The 23607-nt window shown below is 42.5% G+C and overlaps 1 protein-coding gene across 13 annotated transcripts in view; it reads right to left on the minus strand.

Annotated features, from left to right (window-relative positions):
- dachd (dachshund d) overlaps positions 1 to 16080 on the minus strand; it is a 100394-nt gene extending 84314 nt beyond the window's left edge. For 9 of the 13 annotated variants that reach the window (XM_062457534.1, XM_062457529.1, XM_062457532.1 and 6 more), the window contains exon 1: positions 15279 to 16080. In XM_062457534.1, the coding sequence (XP_062313518.1) occupies positions 15279 to 15823 (545 nt within the window). In that variant the 5' untranslated portion in view covers positions 15824 to 16080. The remainder of the gene's footprint in view (positions 1 to 15278) is intronic. The other 4 variants (XM_062457533.1, XM_062457528.1, XM_062457535.1 and 1 more) reach the window with 1 other exon arrangement.
- Positions 16081 to 23607: the final 7527 nt, after the last annotated feature.

Below are 23607 nucleotides of genomic sequence, written 5' to 3' on the forward strand. Positions count from 1 at the left end.
CCCTATCAAGATCTAACAAGGACCGTTTCATTAATGAGTCTGAATATTTCTTGGTTAGATAATGTCAGCAAATTGACAATTTACTTGCAAAACAGCCCAGGAGAAGCTGCTTTACTCTGATAAAGGAAACCGGCTGACAGAATGATTGGTGAAAAAAAAAGCTTAATTTTTGGCAGGAATCATATACATTGGCTTGCTAACCCTTAGTCCTGCCTTATCAGCCAAGTCATGAACAGTATTAGTTCTTCATATTTACTAACCTTTTAAGGAGGCTCAGTCGAGAGCTATCGCTAAATCATTGAACTAAAGAACTCATATAAAAACTCAGCCTTTACCGCGGTACAATCTTTATCCAATCTCTAAAACATCTGAAAACAAAAGATCTTTTCTTTAGAAAGAAAAACTGTTTCCCTCACTAGAGTTTTGAACATGCTATCCATTTCCATGAGGGGACATTTAGAGCACTGCAGATCCCATTCTACAACACTATAACCTACCTGTATTTCACACACCTGTTTCCTCACCCCCTTCACACACACACACACACTCACACATTTTCTCGCAGACCCATTTGAAGTACCACTGCTGCCTCTCCCCCTTCATCCTCTTCCTCTTTCTTTCCCTCCGTACACCTCTTCTCCCTACCGGGGCGGCAGGTGTTGAGTAGCTGTGTTTACTTTCCTCACTCCCTCCTCTACCTTCCTCCCTCTCTCCTTTCGCTCAGTCCCAGGCAGCTGGCGGGAGGAACGAGGGAGGAGGTATTAACAGCTGCACACAAGGGCACGCGGAAAAAAAACTCACAAGGCAAACAGCCTCAATCCCCTCAGGGTTGTCAGTTCCAAGCCCTCAAACCCCAACCCCCGGCTTTTCTCACCAGGAAAACACAGGGTTGATGATAGCTCCCGTCCCCCCTGCTTCTGTAGCAAGTATGAGTAAGGAGACCAGTTAAATGTGCTTAGAAGTCTAGACACAAACACTAGAGGAAGAGGTGTGCGGCAACTAGCAATACTGATGACCAGTAAATACGTTTTAAAGGTCCTTGGCCAGTATGTAGTCAAGGAATAACAGTTGACAACAATTCAGGTTTCAAAGACTTGGATGCAATTCACACAACCCTTTTAAAATCCTAGGATAAACCTGTCAATATATTTGATATGGAACTTTTTCAGGGTGTTCTTCTGTTGGGGGGGGGTTAGAATCTAAGGATACTGTCATGTCGAGCTGTCGGAGCAGTCGGAAGAATTTAGCTCTATTTGAACATGTTGCTTGTGCCATAAAAAACTTTTAAGCCTTAAATCGTTGCAGGACATCATAAACTGATTTTTTTTTTCTCTGAGCTGAGGGTGAGACTAGTTAGTCTAATATGTAAGCATACAGGAGCTCTGTAGCTCTGCTGTGTAATGTTGTCGCAGGGGCTATTGTTTCGGAGGAAGTCAGGCTTTTGTAATGGAGATTGTGTCAGTGGTCAATTCTGTGTGATGGAAATTAAACTATACAGTGTTTGTGTGTCTGTGTGCGTCTGTGTGGGCAGGAGTTGTGTGTATGTGTGTATCTATGTGTGTGTGTGTGTGTGTGTGTGAAAGAGAGTGAGTGACTGAGACAGAGTGAGAGAAAGTGAACGTCTGTGTGTGCATGTGTGCGTCTGCTTGTGTGTTGCACTACAAACGGCATCAAAATACATGAGATCAGCTCACAGGCTTTGTTCGGCCCTGGCAAGGTTAGACCACGAAGCCTCATTCCACATATCCTGGGGGGTGTGGGGGGGGGGGGGGGGGGGGGGGTTGAAGAGAAAAACGACTCCATGCAGATAAATCACCCGCACAAATCAAAAGACAAATCAGTGGCAAAGACAAAAGATGCTGACTAGCAGAGAACAATGGAGGCAGGGAGACATGGGCACCGGAGGGGCAGAGCGCGGTTCAATCAAACCTGCTAGCAGTTTCTGGAGGTGTAGGTTGGAGAGGAGCCTTTTCAAACATAGAGAAGATTTACATGTCAAGGCTGGTAGATGAAGGTCTGTCTTTGTGCCTTATTGTCTGTCCTACGTTCAGGTGCCTGTGCGTGTATGTGTGTGTGTGCGTGTGTGTGGTGTGTGCGCTTGCCTCTCGGTAGTAGTTCTCCCAGATAAGCAGCAGACCGGCTTTTGGCAGTTGTTTAGGAGTCGAAGTCCCACAGACCTCCATTTAAGTCCTTCGACATTGGCAATAAGGCAATAAATACATATCTGAAATCCACCCCTCTTGATCATCTCATGACTTCAGAGAGCACAATAGGGGAAAACGAGCATTGTAGGATGAAGCAGAGTGAAAAATAAACTCCTAACATCAGTTTAACATCAAAGTTCTTCATGGATACAAGTGGACGAAGTACCATTTCACTTTTATGGATCCCATTCTCTGTTTCAAGACGAATTCTCACAAAGCAGAGCTCTGCATGAACACCCCAATGAAACAGAACGGCACGTTTCATTTACGTAAAGGGCCAAGCTACGTTTTAAGACACAGCTAGCTACATTCATTATTGGATCCTTTCTTCTAAAATCGACTTACGATAGCAGATCAATCTAGAATACGCTGGCGGAAAAAGAAAAGCCATATCTTTGAAAAGCAGGCCAAAGAGAGGAGAAAAATGGAACATGTCTGGCTTCCATTTGTGTGAAAAATATACAGTGGTTGACTCTTTGAGGACAGAGAATTTAAGAGACTGAAGTTTTGGGGTTCCAAAATGTGTCCACGGTAGTTTCACCTTGAACCAATCACAAAGGTTCAATCCATGTCTAGTCTTTACAACTGATCCAGAATCCAGTGAGTAAAGGTTTATTGTATTGGCTGCGGGGGTTAAGCTACGGTGATAAGGTTGTAGGATTTTCCTAATAGATTTGGATAGAGGGCTGGAGGCCTGATCAGGTGTCTGGAAGTCCATTTGCATGAAGATATAGTCCTCCACTGGGCCGAACCCTCGTTAACCCCCCCACAGCTCCCCCTCAATATCTCCAATCTAAACAAGCCAAGGTTTGATACTACTGTTCAAGCTGGAACAAGGGGAAAAAAACAAGGCCAGGGCCACAACAAAGACAGGAAATCCAACATAGATTCCTTACTTCTCTCTTTTCTCCAGCTCTCCCCGGCTTCCCATGGCTGGGGAATGGAAGGAGAACAGCGCCCGGAGCTGGCAGAGGCACCTGCCACAGATCCACTCCCCTCCTCCCGCCCCCGTCGACATTAAAGTCCTTCACAGAAATCAGAATTTAATAAATCACCCCGCGGTCTGACAGAGTTTATCTCCAGGGGTCGCCTCCACTGTGCCCAGACTTGGAGACAGACAAAGCCGAGGCCCGATAAGATGTGAAATTAAATACAGTTAGCACTTTGAGACAAAGGAGGGAGAGTGTCACACCGAGCTTTGTGAAGGCTGGGCCGTAAAACGGAGGGCTGCTCGCCGGCCGCACGAGCACGTACACACCGCTACACACACACACACACACACACACACAAATACACACACGTAGACATTGCGCTGATTCATTTCAGGTTTCCTCTCCCATTTAGCCTCATTTGCATCATCCACTGTCAACACATCGTCTGTACCCGAAATGTTCAAGAGCTTTCATTAGACGGCTGGCTGGGGGGATGACATCATGGTTACCCAGACACCAGGTTATTAATCACTGCCTCTGCTCCAATGTGGACTCTTCTCCATCACATATCAGCCCTATCTTCCTGTGTTCCCCGACCGCTCAGCTGACACAGCTGACAGAAGACATCACTGCGACTAAGGGAGACTTATGCCACCGCACCGAGACGAGCTTATGAATACAGTACACAAGCATTTATCAGCAGACATAGACGTGGAGGCCGGGATTGCACTGACACGCGTAGCGTGCTTAGTGCAATGCTGCGATAAGGTCAGGGGAATACAATGAAATACCAATAAGCACGAGTTTAAACAAATGACTAGGAGACGAAGTGCTTTCAATGAAACAGTCACTTTTGTTATCATTAATGTCAGACGGTGTCTGTTCGGGGCTGTGTGGGGTGTTTCCGATGAGTGTTTCTACGGAGCCAAAGAGAGAGCCAGGTCGTATCGGAGCTGAGAGACTTTGGTTTTTCTTCTTTTTAATCGACAGTCGTTTAAAGACAGTCGTCTTTGAACAACAGCAGTGGTCTGGAACTCATCTTCCCCTGTGTTAGGAGGGAGGGGGTTCTGTTGGCCAGGGGGCTAAGGTGGAGGACTCTGTGTCTAATAGGCTTAGCCCTGTCTCTGGTCTTGACCTTTCCACTGCAACACAACTAGGGCCAGTGGAAGTGGTGCGGCCTGTGAACACAATGACCCACGGGTGAGGCTCGGCTCGGCTAATCTTTTTCTCCTCCTCTTCCCCCTCTTCCTTCTCCTCCATCCCTCTTGTCCTCATCTAGCTTCTCCTCTATCAGCGTTGCTTGTCCTTTTTTCGCCTCTTGCCTCCCCCTTCTCATCCTCCCCCCCCCCCCCTTTCTTCATTCATCCTGACCAGACGGCCTCCTTCACCCCTCTGTTGAACCAACTGATGTCTTCCTGCTGAGACAACAATGCTCAGAAGTAGTCAGGCAGGTCAGGCCGCAGCCCTGAACCTCCTAAACCCTACACCTCCCTAAACCTCAGCCTCCATGAACCTAGGCCTTCCTAACCCTGCACCTCCCAAACCTTAGGCCTTTTTAGACCTATACCTCCTGAACATAGACTTACCTGTACCTAGGCCTCCCTAAAACTTCCCTAAACTTAGGCCTTCCTACCCCTCAGCCTCCTTCCTGAAAACTAGACTTCCAAACCCTAGACCCCTCGTAACCTTAGACCTCCTTTAACCATGGCCTCCCTGGCCTTAGGCATAAATAGCCCTATTCTCTTTGCAAGAACCTTGGATAAACCACACTTTATCTAGCTGCTACTGTTGTAGTTCCAGAAATTCCAAAACATTTACATTCAGTGAAAAAAGATCATTTAGGAATGTTCCATGGTCACTGTCATTCTACATCTTTAGTTTGTTGAGATGAGTTGACAAGCTCCAAATAGGCATGCCCTCTCTATCTTCAGTACTTTGTTTAAGAACAAGCTTGTCATTTTGATGCAGCTATTTGTTAGAAACTTCTATTTTCTTGACCCTGAACTGACCCTGATACAGTATGTATATATATATATACATACTGATATACGGCATTCACTATCAACTTTAGAGTAATATCAGGTAGTAGAAGTCATAATGAGTGGTCTATTGCATTGGATTGTGGTTTGGTCCAATAACAATTCTACTTGGGTTGGGTTTCCCAAAAGCCTTCTCATTGTAAGATTGTCTTACGTCCCTTGTAGACAAACTCTGTCCAGTTCATTGGGGTTTGGTTTGTCTAATCATGCATTTTAAGAGCCCCTCTTGGGCACAACATCAATTGAAATAATATTAGCCTATCTGGCATGCCACCGCCGGAATAGCAAGTGACACAGCTGCATAAAAGGTTTCGTTGTCAAGGACAGAATATATAATACACAAACATACACAGAAACACACACACACATATATATAGTCCCTCATAGCCACACAGAATATTCACAGCCTACAACATTTAAAAGAGGACATAAGTGCTAAAGAAAATTATACAATTGATATATTTATACATGAAATGCTACTTCATTCAAACACATTCCTATTTGAAGAGCTAGCCACTATCGCAGAGATACCAGTGAAAGGTCTTTCTTTTTCGCAAAAATTGTCCTTCTGAGCACAATTAAAACTGAGAGATTCACAGTGTGTTCCTCTTTCTCAGGGTTCAAGCGCAGAACAAACTGTTGTTTGATCTGAATTTCTCTTATTGTCTCACATTCCTACAGAAGCATTTCAAAGGCCAGGAGAAAGAGGTTTGGCCTCATAACCCTCCCTTTCATCTCACAAAGTTAAAACGGTGCATTGTATCCATAGAAAAAAAAATTGTGGTAAAACAGTTAGCTAGATTAGCTACAACAGATCAGCTAACATCACAGATTTCCAAAGTTGAATTGTCTCAGGAGTGTTGGATCTCAACCTGCCGACATAACTTCCTCTGTCAATAAAGCTGGTTGAACACAATAAATACAAACAATTGAACTGCAGGGGGAAGCTAGGCAGCAGCAAACACAATTATTTACATGCTGCCTAAATGTAACTAAATATGATCAACATGCTACCTGTAGTGCAGGCTTACACTCTTCTCCACGTAAATGAGTTGGAACAAAATTGTACCACTCTGCCTCTAAGCGCCATATCCCCCTAAAACATTTGGTTGTCTCAAGACATTTTGACTAATTGAGTGCTGTTTGTGGAGATGAACGTCTCATTTAAATGGCCATTTAAGAGGTTATTCTAGTTATTACCGTGTGGCTAGGCCTTAAAGAAGAGAGAAACAAGAAAGCTACCACTGACTTCTACTACAAAATCTACTCCTATTATGTAGCCTTAAACATGTACCTATAGTGCTCTAGCCCTGCAATATAGATACCCAAACAATATAGCCGGCAACCACCACAATATAACTTGTTCTACAAGCTCTCAGGTGAGTGTTCTAAGACAACATTACTATATGTCTTCTCCGCCTTCGGGTGAGACACTGAAAACCTATTGGGATATTATTACCCCTTAAACAGGACGCTGAGCAATATGTCTCACTCTCTCACACACACACACACACACACACACACACATACCTCAATAACGCCCACTTCCCCAGAATACTCTTTCGTCTGTAATGGTAACCTTGGGAGACAGCCTGCACCGGCGCGACACTTAACACCCACTAGTGTGAGAGAAATGTTTTTGATATGCTTGTGTCATTTAATCATCCACATTCTTCCGGGCCGCGCAGGACAATTTTGCAGGATATTAACTCCCAACTAAACCCTGGCTTGTATCATTTGTGGGGCCAGTCAACCACGAGTCCCAAGAGAAGCCGTCTTCCTACTCACTCTCATAGTCATTTAGGCTTCACTGGGCACGGAGAAAAGGGGGGGCAGCAATAGAGAACGAGTAGACCTTTTATATTAACCATACAGGAATCACAAGATATTAGTAGCTATTAAAAGAGGCTTTTTGGAAATAACAATGTCACAAAATGGGCGCCTAGTCGTTTGCTTTGATCAGAAAATCATATAGAGCAGTACTGGTTGATGGTTTGGATCAGAGAGACTGAGAGGTTTAGATAGACAGAAGTTTAAATCCAGATAAAGGATATCAAGTGGCGAAAAAAAATAAAAAACATGATTCTTCAGCACGTAAATATTCTGTAACTGAAGGGCATTCATAAAGAATGTCACCACTGCATTATCCACTCGGATAGCTCTGATTGCCTAATGGGGAAGTAAAGTCTTCTTTCAGACATGTTGGATGATGATTCTATGCAAAATATATAAAGCCATTAGAATAATGCATGAGTTTGAATAGTTGTGGGGGCAAAAAACATTTGACTGCACGGAGACCATCCTTATTCTTTAGCAGGGAAGTTCACACAATGCAAACAGACTCCAATGGCATCTGATGAAAAACATTTTTTTGTTCCATTACAAAGAACTAGGTCACCCTCTCATAATTGTCAATCATGCAATAAATCTCTCTGTGGCACAAATGAATACTGCATTGGGAATGAGACAAAGCTTATTGGCATGCTATGTCAGCTTGACTCAATTCATCGTCCTTTTCAAAGAAGACCATTCATATGTGAAGTTGTTTGAGTCTCTCATTTTATTCTCTCTCTCTGTGTGTGTCTCTCTCCAGACACACACACACACAAACACACCCGCACACCCCCACACACACAAACACACACACCCCCCCGCACACACACAAACACACTGCACCACAGTCATAATGTAAAAGTCACACAGGGTTAATGTATCTGGACAGACCATTTTAGCCAAGAGCAGTTTGTTATCCTAAACCAGTTTTTGTCTGCATTACTGTGGAATCTAACAGGAAAGCAGCAGTAGATATTAGTATATTATATCTAAACCTCTAAACCATGCTCAAACACTATTACATGTTGTTATTTCCCTACCCTTTTGTTCACTTCATTTTTATTTTACTGTACACTTTACTCTTTACTTGACCCCCACCACTGAACACATGAGAAAATTGCAAATGTTTCCAGCGTCCCCTCAAATCGGAAACACAATTCTATCCAAATATCTCCTATCATTGTTCCCAGGTATTTACCATACACCCCGCCAGGTGTGAACTACTCAGCTGACTGCTATCTGATTGGCTAGCATGGTGGGCTTGACGCAGCGATACATGTCCCTGCTTCCCTGTCTCTGTAGACCTGACTGTCACTCTCTAACGGCCGGGGGTTAGTAACAGGCGGGCGCCGCGGCCGCTTTCACCGAAACATCAGGGAGAAACGCTGACATTTGAGTCTGGCAGTGGCAGGGGGGGGGGGGGGGGGCTGAGGGACCCTGTACCCAACAGAGTCTCTGCTCTGAGCTCACACAGATTCTTTCGCAGAGCTAAAACTGCAGGGAGGGGGGAACGGGTGTCAGAGAGAGATGTCAGCGCTCGATAGAAATGTGTTGAACCGGTGTTATGGATACCCAGTTCAGATGTGTTACAGGTGATCTGGGTCGCCAGGAAGCAGCCACGTGTTATTGGGTGTGGCTCTCCATTATGGATGGCATATGTCCCTCATTGCGGAAGTTATCACCTTAAATTCCTGTTCCATCATTAAAAAAAATGCGTTTGACACATTTTGGGATGGGGGTCTAATTGCATGTAGGGTAGTGCTTATGGCTAGCAGGACTTGTAGTTTGACTGCTGTTTTTGCATTGTACCAACTCTCCACATGCTTTTTGTTTCTGCCATTTGTCTAATTTTCTATCTGTACGTTGCGGTTATGATCTAATTGATGTGTATCTGTATCTAACCTCAGGGAGTCTTTCTAGTTCCAGAGCCAGACACATACAGCAGACAAGTCCCCTGCCAGCTGTCTCTATAGGAAATCATCCCAACCAACCGCAGCAACATTTAGATAAGGAGTTAGTTATAATTCAATCCAGCCAAATTGACGGACTGAACTGTTTCTGCGGTTAGCACAGTTTCTTCTTCTTCACTAAAATAGCTTTTGGGCACGCTTTCTTTCACTTTTCCTGGGCGTTTCGTCAGAAGGTATTGAGCGAGCAGATGCTTTGAACAGCCATAAAATGTGGCGTTAGTCTCAAGTGTCATTAGCTCCAGGGTTTCTCCATTGAGAGCCAGGTAAAGATTAGATAACAATCAGACATTTAATAGATACTGTTGGAGGCACTGGAGCCAGCTCTGAAGCGAACAACAGAAGAAGAGGGAGTCATTGCTGTCACTTCTTCTCTGGTTTCTCCTCCTGTTGCTATACCACTCGGCCCCGAGAGACAGAAATCTGTTGCAAAACAGACAACTAAAATCTAAAACCATTATTGTGTTGGTTTTGTCCAGGGTATAACACCGGAAAACCAAATTTGCATTAACGGATGCGAGTAAAACCAACCAGATTAGCAGTGTGGATTAGCATGTTATTAGCTATCAATATGGAGGACATTTGGTCAGTCAGTCTGTTACACAGTTGGCTGTTGAGTGGTGTTATGAGAGGGTAACAGCAGGGTCTTGTCAAGTCTTCAACTTAATGAAAAGACCCCCACCACCCTGTCATCTCATGTGGGAGGATGGGGGCAATTAAACCACAGCACATCTAATTCAACAAGAAAAGTTTTACCTAAACAACAAAATGCCCATGTTCTACCAAAATAAGGGAGACCTACTTATCTAAACGTCAGTACTTCATGGAATTCCAAAGCCTCACAAAGGCCCTTTTTGTCCTATGACATTCCTTCCATATTATACTCCAATTATTGAGGAGTAGTCCTTTATATTGACTCCATAAACATGGCTACTGCAGGAATAACATGGCTGTGTTTACACAGGGGAAGATCCATCCCTGATAGCCAGCCTCTATGAAAATGAAGAGAGGGTGAGGGAGAGGGGAAAAAAACAAGTGGAGGAAATTTGTGGAATCCCATCTGAGATTGCTTCCCTGATGGATTCTTTTTTCCTGTCAACTCAGACGAGAAATGAAGCGGAGGAGAATTAACTCTCGCTACAGCTATGCCGAATTAGACAGAGAAGAAGAAGAAGGGGGAAAAAAACGACTACACACTTTTTAAGGATTCGAGCCTTGTCATTTTCAATTTTCTGCTCTTTGGACATGCTTGTATTCAGATTCCCCAACATCTCTTCGCCATATCAATCCTAATTAGACAATCTGGGCTCACCAAGGATATAGGACCCAAGTTATTTGCATAATTTAATCATAAATACTCAGTGATACATATTTCCAAATGCATTTGTACAATTATCTTTTCATCCTTGGGGCAAAAGTATTAATATGATTAGGCAATAACTCTTTAAAAAAGGAGGGGGAAAATAGGAAAACAGCAAGTGCGCACTCTTTTTAAACTCCAGCTTTGGGCTATATGAAAAATTAATTAATTTCGGAGGAAAATCAATTTATCTACGTGACCATATTAGACAGAGCCAGACGAGGGGCCTGGATTCCTTCTCCAATCAGGATATCTCATCTGCTCTGCCTCTAACTTCTGTCACTAGTGGTTAACATCCTGGCCCAGGCACCAGTCACTTCCGCCACGCTTTTTAAACGGCCTGTAATACGAAGGAGCCCACAGACGGGACAGAGGCAAGACACTGGCTCAACCAATCAGATCTAAGGAATCAAAATGATCCATAATGCACTGCGTTCGTTCTACAACTAACGGATCAGTCCCAGGTGTGAATTTGATGAGTACTATGACTGTTGACAGATCTAGTTTAATCCAGTTTATAATTTAATTTTATATTTTTGATTTGGTTGTCAGTAAAATCTCAGCCCCATTACAAAAATTTGATTTTTGGAGGCCTGTTTTGAAGCGTATGTCGGTGTGTCAAATACTGAACGTGGGATCCTTATTCTAACGTTTGCACAGTAAAAGTATGCAAATCCAAGTGGAGTTTGGACAGTTTATCCACAAGGCAAATTAACAATCCAGACCACTTTGCCATGCAAATAACCACTGCATCCTACAATGCCATTAGCCAAATACTACATGAAACTATCCCTCCATTTAAAATTAGACAGGTGAAAATATACAAACACTTTATTTATAATAATTTTTTATCATAAATATTTATTTCTGAATGTTCAAAGACTGTTCTGGAGGCGTAGGAAAATACAGTTAAACTCCAACTATTTGAACTTGTTCCAGTTGTCTGAATTTCAAGTCAATAAAACTATTGTGATTTTTTGGGGGAGATTATTTGTTTGCGGATCACCTAGCTGCCATCTGCCATTTGCACAGTTGATTTGAGCACATGTATAGTATCTAATCTAATTACACACAGCTCTCTGTCTGACTACTAAGTGAAGAGAACAGAAAAAAACACCAATCCCCCGTACAAACACAGAGACAAACATACAGTAAATGTCGATTTGACTTTCAGAAAAGTATCTGAATAAATTTGTGTTCTTAACAAGCCATCCTCTATTCTTTCTCTCTCCTTTCTCTTTCTACTTGTCTCTCTCTCTTTTTTCTGTCTTTTTCTCTCTCTCTCTGTCTCTCTCTTTTCTTCTTTTTCTCTCTTTCTCTCTAATCAGGCATCTGTCATTCTGTTTTTGAAGTTATTATCGCCTTAGCTCCCTCTTGGATGTGGTTGCCGGGTGACGGGTATCTTAGCACCCACTCTGACTGGGAATGATTTGAATGGGATCCAGAAATCTCCCCTGAGTACCTGTAAACACAGCCATGCCTTGTTGAAAACAAATATATTAGAAGAGAGCTGAGCAGAGAGGAGAGAGAAAGAGGAAGAGAGAGATAGAGAGTAATGGAGTGAGGGAGAGAAAAAGAAAGAAAAAGAGAAAAAGAGAGAGAGACAAGCTGGCACCTTTTGGGGCAGCTCACACTGAGAGCTAAACAAAACAATTACCATAATTTGCAAATATGTGTGTTTAGCCGTAAACATGGCAAAAAAAAAAAAAAGGGAGGAGGTGATGTCGCAGAGCAAATACAGTATTGCTCCAATAACAAAACGTTCTTTTAACCTCAAAGCCATTTCACTATAGACACCCTCACACTTCACAGTTCATGGAAGGAAGCATTTGACTGAAAGGAGGGAGAAATCTATTTAAAGAGGGCGTGTTAAGTGAATAGAGTAGCAGTTCCCAGCGGCGCAGAGTTGTCTGGGGCGTGTGGTTAACCTTCAGGGGTAGACAATGATTGTCAATTAACTGCTGCATTTCTTGCCCCTACACCGGATAGCCCAGCTTTGACTAAACCCGCCAATGAGAGATATGCGATATCAGCGCACCGCCCCCCACCCTCCCTCCCTTGTTATAATAACCTCTCAGAGAGTTCAAGTGTCACACGGTTGCGAGAGCCCTCTCCGTCCTGCCTGGGGATGGGCTGGTCGGGGCACACTAGCCAGCGGTGGGATTTAGAGGTGCAGAGGGAGCAGAAAGACGAGGGACTTAGGAACTGGCTTGAGAACAGGAGAGAAAGGGAGAACAGGAGTATAAAGAGGGAGGAGAGAAAGGTGGAGTGAACACCAACAGGACAGCAGTGAGAGGACGTGAGAGGAGCAAAGGGACAATGAGAGTGGAAGAGAGGGCAGGAGTAGGAGGAGGGGGAGAGTGGAGAAGAGAGCCAGGATGGCCACTTTAATATAAGTTGAATTCCTATGAGATCCTTTTGATATGAGGAAATGTGTATGGTATATAATACAGACAAAAGTATTACATAACAACATAGAAGGAATCTTAAGGTTTCGTTCCAATGATCAGTTGTTTGTTTTAGGCAATTTAAACATTATAACAGGCATCTATTTGACTTCACATACAATTTATATTCATAAACAACAATTTGACAACTAGACCAGCAGGATCCAGACAGGCAGAGCACTGCTTTTCACACTGAGTGTAAAATGAGAGTGCTTTTGGTATGTCCGAATAGGGCCTAAAAGTAGGCAGAAGCCTTTGAAACACTGGGACTATTGTACAGCCGAATTATAGCCTTCATTGTCTTCACAACGCCAGTGTATAAAAGACCAGGAGTCATTGTAGAGAGCCACAATATAAAGTAGAAATACTTACGCCAGCCTACGGAACAACAGTTTTGTATAAACCTTTCAGCTCTGCGTTAAGATAATTTTGAAAAGAATCTGATGAATGAGATTCGTAATCACTTTCAGACACCTGAATTTGACAACCTACTTAGTAAACATCACAGCAAAGTGGAGTTGAGTAAATATCACCTTGTATAAAGATGACTATACCCCTCTATATAAGCAGACAGATGATTCCGGAATGTTCCAGGGTGTAAATCACCAAATGGGGAGGGTATAGGTGTAGAGGCAGGCTGGGGTGACAAGGATGCAGGGGAGTAGAGACAGTATAGGGTGGCAGGGAGGCAAAGGAGTAGAAGCAGAGGAGGCAGGGAAGGCTTATGGAGGCAGGCCGGGTCTGAGTGATTGATTTCAGGCCGACACCAGGAAAACCTGGCTGCTTTCAGAGACAATTACAGTCCTCTCCGTGTGGCTGTAATAGCCCAGCACTTTAGCATCATTAAAGCGACGCGAGGCACTGCATTATCCTTTAACCCCAGCACCGGCCATCCCCCCATTGACAACCTACAGAGTTCAAACACATACTCTGTCACCTGAGCAGTACCGCAAGAGGAAAGGATAGGAGTCACCACAGGGGCCTGTATTTGGTTTTACTTTCTCTAGATCCTTAGATTTTTTTATCTCCCCCCATGTTAATGCTGCTACAGTCAATTGATGCACCCAAGCATTGTAATTCAAGTACCGGCTACAAACAGATGAAAGGTGGATACAAACAGTGAGCAGTGTATAGGGAAAACAATTGGTGTAACAATTTGGTGTATTTAATGCCTTAAATATTCATTCAACACCTTACATGTTATGAACAGAAATACTCAATTCATACTACACTATTTTAATATTATACTGTACATATTAGGATATACACCTGCCAATTATCTCGAATCATACTGCTTAAATGTTAGCAGTGGATGTGTCCCCCCCAAAAATGGCTAGGTAATTTGTTTGTAGAAACCTTAAAAACACAATGTGTGTGTGTATGTGTTTGTGTAAGCTACATTTTAAAAATGACTTGGAATGTAACCTTATACCTGAATTATGTATCTGTTTGATCGGTTCCCACTGGTGTAAGTCCTATTTGCATCTTCAGCTCATTTTAGGAAAGGAGATCAATATTGAATCAATCATAATGACAGATTAGATGGCATATTTGACCAGGCTGAACTCGTCCTATCAGTCTGAGCAATACATCAAAGCATATGGCTAAAGGACACTAAAATTGCTTTTAATCTCATTTAGATTCCCAACTAAATCTTTTAGCATTAAAAATCCATCCTTATTTGGAAAATACTGTGCTTTGTAATGAGGGTTATACTTGAAGATAACTGGAACGTTTCTGATATTCATTTGTTTACTTTTGAACATTATGCTAATACAATTCCTCACTTTAAAAAATCAGTTAAGCAGTTAAATGTTTATGTTAGATTGTCTATGTTGTATGTATAAATAATATACTTTTGTATAAAGTATATTTTAAGAGGTTTTAAAGTAAATAGTATTGAAATATGCTTGAAATTCCACAGAAATAAAATACATCGTTATTTAATTTCATCAAATGTCCCAATAAGTGTTTTTAAATTTAAAGTCACCACATTAAATAGATTTTGTCCCAATGGCAAGGACGGTTATCTAACCATTGCCTAATTATTTGTCAAAGTCATTAAACAATTAAGTAGAGATGAGTTTTGGTAGAGCATGCCACATGTACTTTTTGCTGACCACCGTTCACCGTCCGTTTCGATTGAGCAAGTTCAGAGGCACAAGCACTTCACCGTTGTCTTATCCACATGGCATAAACTTGAAAAAACTTTTTTTTGTGCGACGCGCACTTCCCATGTCAGTGTGTGATAGACCTATTTTGCCCGCATCCACTCACATCTCCATGTGTGTTTTCATGTGCATTAGTCAAATTTGCAAAACTGAAACTAAACAATCATGCAAAACATGCCTAATTACACCTTCGTGATATTTCTAAGAAAGACTTACAAAAAGGAAAAATGTCTCCCCCTTCGTCCCCCTTGCGCCTTGACGCAAATACAGAGCGTAATTATGATATCTACAATTTACCCTACAACATATCTCCCTCTCCACTCACCTTGCATTGGTGCAGTCGTTGTAGAGAGTCTCGAAGTCTTTTCTGGAGATGAGTTTGCAGCGGTTGACTCCAGGCTGGATGGCGCCGAGCCCTCTGAGGATGCGAACCTGCTCAACATTGCACACAACCGGCGTGATCTCCAGCCGCTTCAGCTTGGTGTAGACCGTGTGCAGCCCGCCTACCAGGTGCTTCAGAAAAAGGTCGAATGCCTGGGGAAGACAGATGAGTTCGCTGCCGTCCACGGTGAAAGACGCCACTTTAGCACCCCGTAACTCTACCATTTTACACTCGTTGTTCTGCGGGGTGTTTTCAACAGGCGACGGAGTCGAATATACGGGCTTGCTGGGCAGAGTTCCGGTCGGGGTAGGGATGCCCGGGCTGCTGGTGGCAAGCAGCTCTGATCGGAACAGGTTCTGTCCGGAGGGGGCCATAGATGGAGACGGGGATGAAGTTGTCGACGGCGGGGAGGTGGTCGCTGACGGAGTTGACATCTGAGGCGGTGGGACTAGCGGGGTTGGCGGAATCAGAGTAGCCGGTACGGCCATGGTCACCTAGGGAAGAGTAGACGAAGTTCAAAGTATAAACCCCAGTCCTGCAAAAAAAAGTCCCGCTGTCGAGAAAATCAAACGAAAGAATCCACGGGAGTGTATCTCCTCTGACGAGTTGGGGAGTAGAAAGAGATGCTGAAAAGACGTGTTGAGTGAGATTTGGGTTCGCGCGGCGGGACAATGATCAAAGATAGAAGCAGGAATGACAGGAGGAAAATGAGCTGAAAAGTGCAGCTCCGCTCTGTGGATGAGTTGTTGTTGTCACAAGGTACAGAGAGGGCGGAGCTAGGGGACAGTGAACGGCTTTGAAGAGCAGACAGGCACACAACAGAATTATTACAAATCTATTAATGTATTATTGCATATCAAATGACAGTTACAGGATTGCATTAAATTATTAACGACTCTTTTAAACTGGTTTGGGGAGTGGGTGAAGTCGTGCGCGTGTGTTGTAGGATCGCCTATGTATGCTGAGGTAAATCAAGTTTATTCAAACTAGATAGTTATTAGAATTAGGCACAGCACACGTTTAGTTTCACGACTATTACACGACCCAACTTCCAGATAAATATAACTAGACAGGAAGAAATAGAGTCAGTTTGTGTGAGTGTTGGACTAGTTTGTAATTTGCAAATTGTTTAACCAATTATCTCAATTGTTATGCATCAGCTATCCAATTTCACACAGGGACTGCAGGTGTTACTTTCTTTATCTATGATGACTGCTCTGTGACAACTAAAGTGTGAAATTGACTGATAAAACTGACTGATCCCTGTGCACTCACTTCCTTAAATTTCAAACACCTTTGATGAGAGCGTTTATTAGAAAGAACAGTGTGAAACCTAAGTGTCAAATACTGCACAGTCTGACAACAAAAGCTTAATGTGATAAATGTGACTTGATTGAAATAAATTTAGGTGAATATATGGGGGAACATAATACATTTAGCCTACTGTATTTACAGTGACACGGGTAGAGGGGAATATGCAACTGATATTAATTGTACTTTTGAACTCCAGACGAAATAGCATTGCACAATCACTGAGTCGAGTGGTACAAAGAGATAAAAAGGTAAATACTTCACTGGAAAACAAATTGAGGTACTCTTCAGTTCGGAAGATAACTTAGCTCGATCGACAGCTGCTCAGATTCCCTCCCTATCTCCTATATTCTGTAGGCCTGCGAGCAACAAGTCTGCACTCCACTGCATGTCCAACCAACCTTAAAATCACGGGTGATCCTGCAAGCTACAAATTGTTACTATGACATAGTGCACTTGTTATCCAGACAGTCTTCTCTTCGAACTCCTGGGACCCAAACACATGTTTTGTATCTGCTTGTGACCTTGTATAAGAGAGTGCTTAAATAAATAATGGCAAAATTATTGTAACATGTGAATCTATGATCCACAATGAGTTTTTCTTATTATACAGTATGTATTGTCTTAGCACCTGGCTGACTCCTGTTGTCAAATCTGTTCGGATAAGGAGCGAGCCATTTTAGAATTATCATTCAGGGAAAGTGGTAGCTTGTAGTGTAAAATCAATAGCTGCTTAAAATTCATAGCCAGCCAATCCATTTGCCCTTTATGTTGCTAACCTTTCACTTAAATATGCACCATATTAAGATTTCATTATATACAATGAATGTCACAATAGTTTGCCCACTATTTTTCATGTTTGCATGGGTTAACTGCAAATCGTGGGGCCTGAGATATCTGAAATATGACTGCCATTAACAATGCTTAAGGGAGAAAGAAAAACTGGTAAAAGACGTTTAAAAGCACCACATGATACGTGTGATGTTTAACATTCAAAGGTCTCTTAACAAAGTGGGTGGGCTTCAAGCGTCTGACATGGGTTATCAAAACACTAGGGAATACAGCACTAATTCTACTGCAACTGTGCACTTCTAGTGTTCATACAATAAACCATAATAATAGCTGTGTTGGTGTTTTTTAAATAAATACTTTCTAAACAGGTACAGGAATTACTCAAGTATATATGAGCTGTCCCTGCAGTAACTGACAAGATTAAGTCTTAGAAAGTTGTGTGGGAACTGTATAAGACTGTAAGAAGGTGCACAGTTGTACATTCCGCACAAAAAAGTGGAATGTACAACTGTGGTTTTTGTGCCCCCTTTATTTTAAAGCACTACAATGTTGGGCAAAGTAGCATTGTGATCAACTGTTGTGATCATTGTGATCAACAGTCGTCATTGAGTTCTGCCTGTTAACTTTCAAGTCATTACACTTCTGAGTTTCACAAGTGTTTAATCAGTAGGCTATGTAGGCTACTGTATGCGAGACAAATGACTACTGTCTAAATGTAGTCACACAAACAGTGATGTATGGCATCAGCAAAGTATTTAAAATGTATAGATATGGGACAAGACTTCTGTATGATCGATGACGCAGTATATTGTTTGATGTAATAATTTATTCACCCCATAAAGCTTTGATAAAACAATGTTGAGAAGCAATTTAAATTAAATTCATTTAAATGTCAATTCTCATGGTTAGGATTTTTCTATAATTGGCTATTTAATTAAAATAATTTTCATAGTCATTAATACAGCCAGCAACTTGTAGTGCACTGACGTGTTTTAATTACATGGTATTAACAAAATTGATATGCTTTAGAAAGCATGGTGAATAAGAAATAATTAGGGCAATCATACATCATCCCCTTATGGACATTAAGTGTATCACAATATAATTGATGAACTTAAAAACGGGAGAGATAAATAACTTTAATTGTACAGAGTTGGTGCACTGAGTCTGGAACAAAGCAAGCACATAGACAATACATTATATTTCAGAAGCAATTCATTATCGGCAACATCACTTAGCTCTCCTGGCCCACCACTCTCCCCTAACCTATGATTACATGACATTTGAAAGCAGTGATATTGTGTAGTCTTTTAAAATGTCCTTTTCTTCAGCCTCCATTAATCATCAAACCACTCTTTCACTCGATCTAATGAGGGAGACATAGAGAGAGAGAGAGAGAGAGAGAGACAGAGAGAGACAGAGAGAGAAAGAGGCGGCTTCAAACACAAGAATCATTTGGATGCTCGGAATACAGCACTTATTGATCATGAATATTTGTTTCTCTCAAGGTTACGCCTTGACCCCCATCTTTCCTGAGACACCGGCCAACGCAAACATGGCGGGAGGGGTTGAAAGTTGGATGGGGGGTTGGAGAGTGTGGGGTGGAGGGGGGCGGGGGGGGTTGCGTGACAGTGGCTGGGTTTGTCTGCTAACGCTCTGGCATGGTGCTGTCTGACAGGAGAACCAGACAGACCAAACAGAAAAAGACTGACTTAAAGTACAATAAAATATTTGATTAGATTTTAATTTGATTAAGTTCTTTCAAGATGATAATAACTCATTTAGCTAACTGCCCTTGCCTCAAGACTAGCCATATTGGTCATTGTTAATAAATTGTATACTATCTCATCTGCAGGCAAAGACTGCTAGGGTAAGGTAGAGACAACTAGGGCCATGCCAAACTCTGAACTCTACCTCATACTGTAATTTTACTATATGCATGCAATGAAAGCAGCATTCCTATTCTTGGCATCATTATTATTGTCTTACATTCACAACATCAATATTTGAATGCATTTCAAATAGAAACCCAGACCATGTTACATCAGTTCTGTCACAGTGTTGCATCCAAGCCACGTTCCGCTCAGTCAGGCGTCAGCCCCAGTCCCGGACTATCACAGAAATGTGTTTACATCTTCTGCAACCCACCTACAAGAATACACTTCCCATCTCCCGAGACAACAGCTTCAAGAGGGACAGACTGGGAGACAGTCCAGTCTTTTCAGCTGAGCCAACAGAATGTAATGGTACTCCCTACACTCACTCAGAAACACACGCAGCCACGGTATGTAAAATATAACACCTCTAGTAATATCACTCTTGAAGAGGGGAGAAGAGAAGAAGGCTCATTTTGTTTTCAAAAGGGCCGGCCTCACAGATTGACAGTCTCAGCTGAAGGTCTGACGGTAGTTCTCTCTCATTGATATCGTGCAGATCCAAACGGCACCACAGGTCTGTAGACAGAGGGAGAGGAAGAAGGGAGGAAGAAAAGAACACGGTGAAAGAGACAGAAAGGAGGTTGAGAGAGAGACCGTGAGCAAGAGGCAGTGGGGAAAAGGGAAATAAAGTGAGAGAGATCAACAAATAGAGAGAGAGAGGGAGATTTGTGGATATCTAAATGGCTATAGCAGAAACCTGTATAAACAGCAGTAATTACTGGCCCATTGACAGTCTCCCAGTGTTGTGCTCATTCTGCCACAGCCGCAGTGATTAAAATGAATCCCCATCGACTTCTCCATTAAAGCTCTGGCAGGAGCGATCCCGCGACCTTTCCCCATTGATTGAACATAACAATCACAATTCAATTGTAATGCAAAGAGAACATTTGTTATAATGTACATGAGATGCATGAGGCATTTCCTGGGCGCAGGAGGAAGGGTAATCAATGGAGTCGCTCTCGACGAGATGCGTGGTGTGTGTGTGCGTGTGTGTGTGTGTGTGTGGGGGGGGGGGTGCGAGGCTGCGTTCAGAGACTCTAATTCACACAGCCTGCAGTGTATGATGGAGGGCAATGATGTGCGCGTAAACATTTTCACAATCACCCACCCCCCCTCCACCCTCATTCCGCGACATTCGATAGTGGGACAACCTGATTTGTATATCTATACCTTCTACTGTGCCAACGTGGCATTGTGATTGGCGATGATGAAGCGTGTTGAGACAGTCGAGAGTATCTATCCTTGTCCTGTCCTCGTGGAATTTGACAGCTGTTGAAAATGGAGGGAGGCCATCCATGCATGGCGTAGCCTACAAGATACCTGTCTTAGAGTGGCCCCCTGAGAGACATGCACCAGGGCGCCCCCTAGTTAGGTTTTGAGTATACTTTATGGAGATTGCTGTTGTGTTGTGTGTTTTGTAGGGTGTTTGGAGGCGTACTGCAAATGCGTAAGCTACTATACCCTTGCTAAAGTGATACCAGCAACGACAAAGAAAGTAGTTCTGATGAATAAAAGTTATCAACCATGCCTTGCAAATCCATCCTGCTGAAAAAGAAAGACCATAGCCACGTCATATCCCACTTCTATCCCTCTTTAAAAGCTACACTTGATTTTGTCTTTTAAAAAGTGACTGTTAAGAGTCTATGCGAGTGATGTCCTTAAGGGATTTCTTTTTAGAATCGGAAGATTATAGTTTACACGGACATTAAACAGATTAAACCGGCCCTGCTCTCTAAAGGCGCTTTATCTAATGGAGAAAATGTGGTATGCTAATTGAGAAATTCTGTCTGTAAAATTATGTGTAAGCCACTTCCTCTCTCTCTCTCTCTCTCTCTCTCTCTCTCTCTCTCTCTCTCTCTCTCTCTCTCTCTCTCTCTCTCTCTCTCTCTCTCTCTCTCTCTCTCTCTCTCTCTCTCTCTCTCTCTCTCTCTCTCTCTCTCTCTCTCTCTCTCTCTCTTTGCAGGGGGATTTTAGTTCAGTTTGATGAAATCAGCAGGCTAATCGCAGTCCCAGCCAGTGAGTAGCGTGGCTGGGTGAGGCTGTGTTTGCCAGGCTAAAAGGTAATTGCCTGGGAAAACTTCATCGATGACAGATTCAATTCCATTTAGTAAATGTTTAATAAATGCAGTACAAACATGAAGGCCTATCTCACGACGCTCAGACAAACAAAGGGAAACTTTAATTGCTTTAATCATCCAAAGCTTTGACATTGTTATTGGCCTTAAAAATAGCAGTTAACAGAAACTGTCTTGTAGAGGAAATTGAACTGCATTTGGAAAACGATATACCATTGAGATATGGCATCCCGAAAAAGCCTGGCCAGACACACTATTGTGACTAGGAAAACCTTCCTGGCTGTACCCAAAGCTATTCAATTAACTGAAAGACCCAGGGAAAACAACCTCCCTATTACATATCACTGACTTTAATCAGATATAAAGCGATAGTATCCCTTTTTGAAGATTCCTTAACACAAACACCTTAATTAACAGACAGGAGGGCGTAAAAATATGTATTTTTCATTACTAGGGAGAAATAATGTTTCCTTTTAACATCAAGGAAAATCAAGTCCTTGCTGCTGTTAAAGCAGTCAGCGTTGTAAACTCCCTGCCAGCATTTTTATTTAAAACCTCATTAATGTGTTTCAGCACAGCATAGCTGTACCTTTAATCTGCACTAAAAGGAAATAATGCCTTTCCTGCTTTATTTACCAGCCTTACTTAACAAGTGTTCCTGTACAATTAGAATTGTTAATAGATCTGGAAACAAAAGGACTTTGAAGGTGGGAAAGTGCTGACATTATTTCACAAGGGAAAAACACTCCGGAGGAAAAAAACGCTGTTGTAAATGTAGTTTCCTGGAACAAGGCTGTGTAGCAGTGTTGGGCTGCTCTCATTAGACATGCCATGCACTGGAGGTAAATCACCACCAGTAAAACATTTCACTGCCACACAACACTAAATTACACACTAGCTGCCTCGCCACGGTGATTGTGTTTAAACATTGTCATTTTTACTTTATTCCCATTAAATGTATGCTGAGTTTTACAATCCATAAACATAGTTTCCAGAATAAAAAAGTTAATAAATGTCAGAATTTGCATTTGAAAAAAACATCTTGCTGCATTTTTGGAAATATCAATCTATGAACCTTTCAACGTTTCGTCAAACAAAATGCTAATTGTACCTTTAGGAATTAAGGAGACAAGTGACAAGGAATGAGATGCCATGTCCTTTGGAATTAGGAAATCAGTACTTGGAGGAAAGCAAACAAGGGAGGGGGGTAAAAAGAGAGAGAGAAAGAGAGAGAGACAGACAGACAGACAGAGAGAGAGAGAGAGAGAGAGAGAGAGAGAGAGAGAGTGAGAGAGAGAGAGAGAGAGAGAGAGAGAGAGAGAGAGAGAGAGAGAGAGAGAGAGAGAGAGAGAGAGAGAGAGAGAGAGAGAGAGAGAGAGAGAGAGAGAAAGAAAGAGAAGACAGATAGAGACAGATAAAATAGGAGGGAGTAAGAATGACAAAGGAGAGAGAGAGAGAGAGAGAGAGAGAGAGGAGGAGAGAGAGAGAGAGAGAGAGAGAGAGAGAGAGAGAGAGAAGAGGAGAGAGAGGAGAGAGAGAGATAGAGAGAGAGAGAGAGAGAGAGAGAGGCCGCGAGCAAGAGAGACAGAAAGGGATGATGAGAGAGAAAGACAGAAAAATGATCAAATTAATAGAAAGACAGAAAGTGGGGAGAAGGAAGGAGATGAAATGATGGGAGGCAATCAGAGAGTAAGAAACAGATAGACAGTTAGAGACATAAAAGAATACATGCAAAGAAGAGGCACAAGGCATGAATCCTATCTGCATCTCATACAAGGTTATAATTCCATCATTATTGAGTCGAACTTGCATCCAGTAACTTTATATAAAGCAACACAAGCAGTAAAGCTATATCCTAGGATCCATTATGTAGATGGTGATTTACCAAGGCCACTGACTGTGTAAGTGTACTGCTCAAGGACACTAGGCTGGTGAGAGGCCCATCACTGAACCAGCGACCCTTAGACAGTGTTCCTTAATGTCCGTTACATGCTGCTGTCCACAGCTTTCACAGAGTAGACTTTTCTTCCTGGTGCTTCTAGCTGGTTGGTTGCTAGTATCAGTGGCAGCAGATAACTTGTTTCAGAGAGGTGAGAAGTTTGGTTGTGTGGATGATCTTCTCTACCGTCCCTTGCTAATTATCTCCAGTGCAAACCA

This window comes from Osmerus eperlanus, chromosome 3 (genome assembly GCF_963692335.1).
Source record: "Osmerus eperlanus chromosome 3, fOsmEpe2.1, whole genome shotgun sequence".
NCBI classification, from domain to species: Eukaryota; Metazoa; Chordata; class Actinopteri; order Osmeriformes; family Osmeridae; genus Osmerus; species Osmerus eperlanus.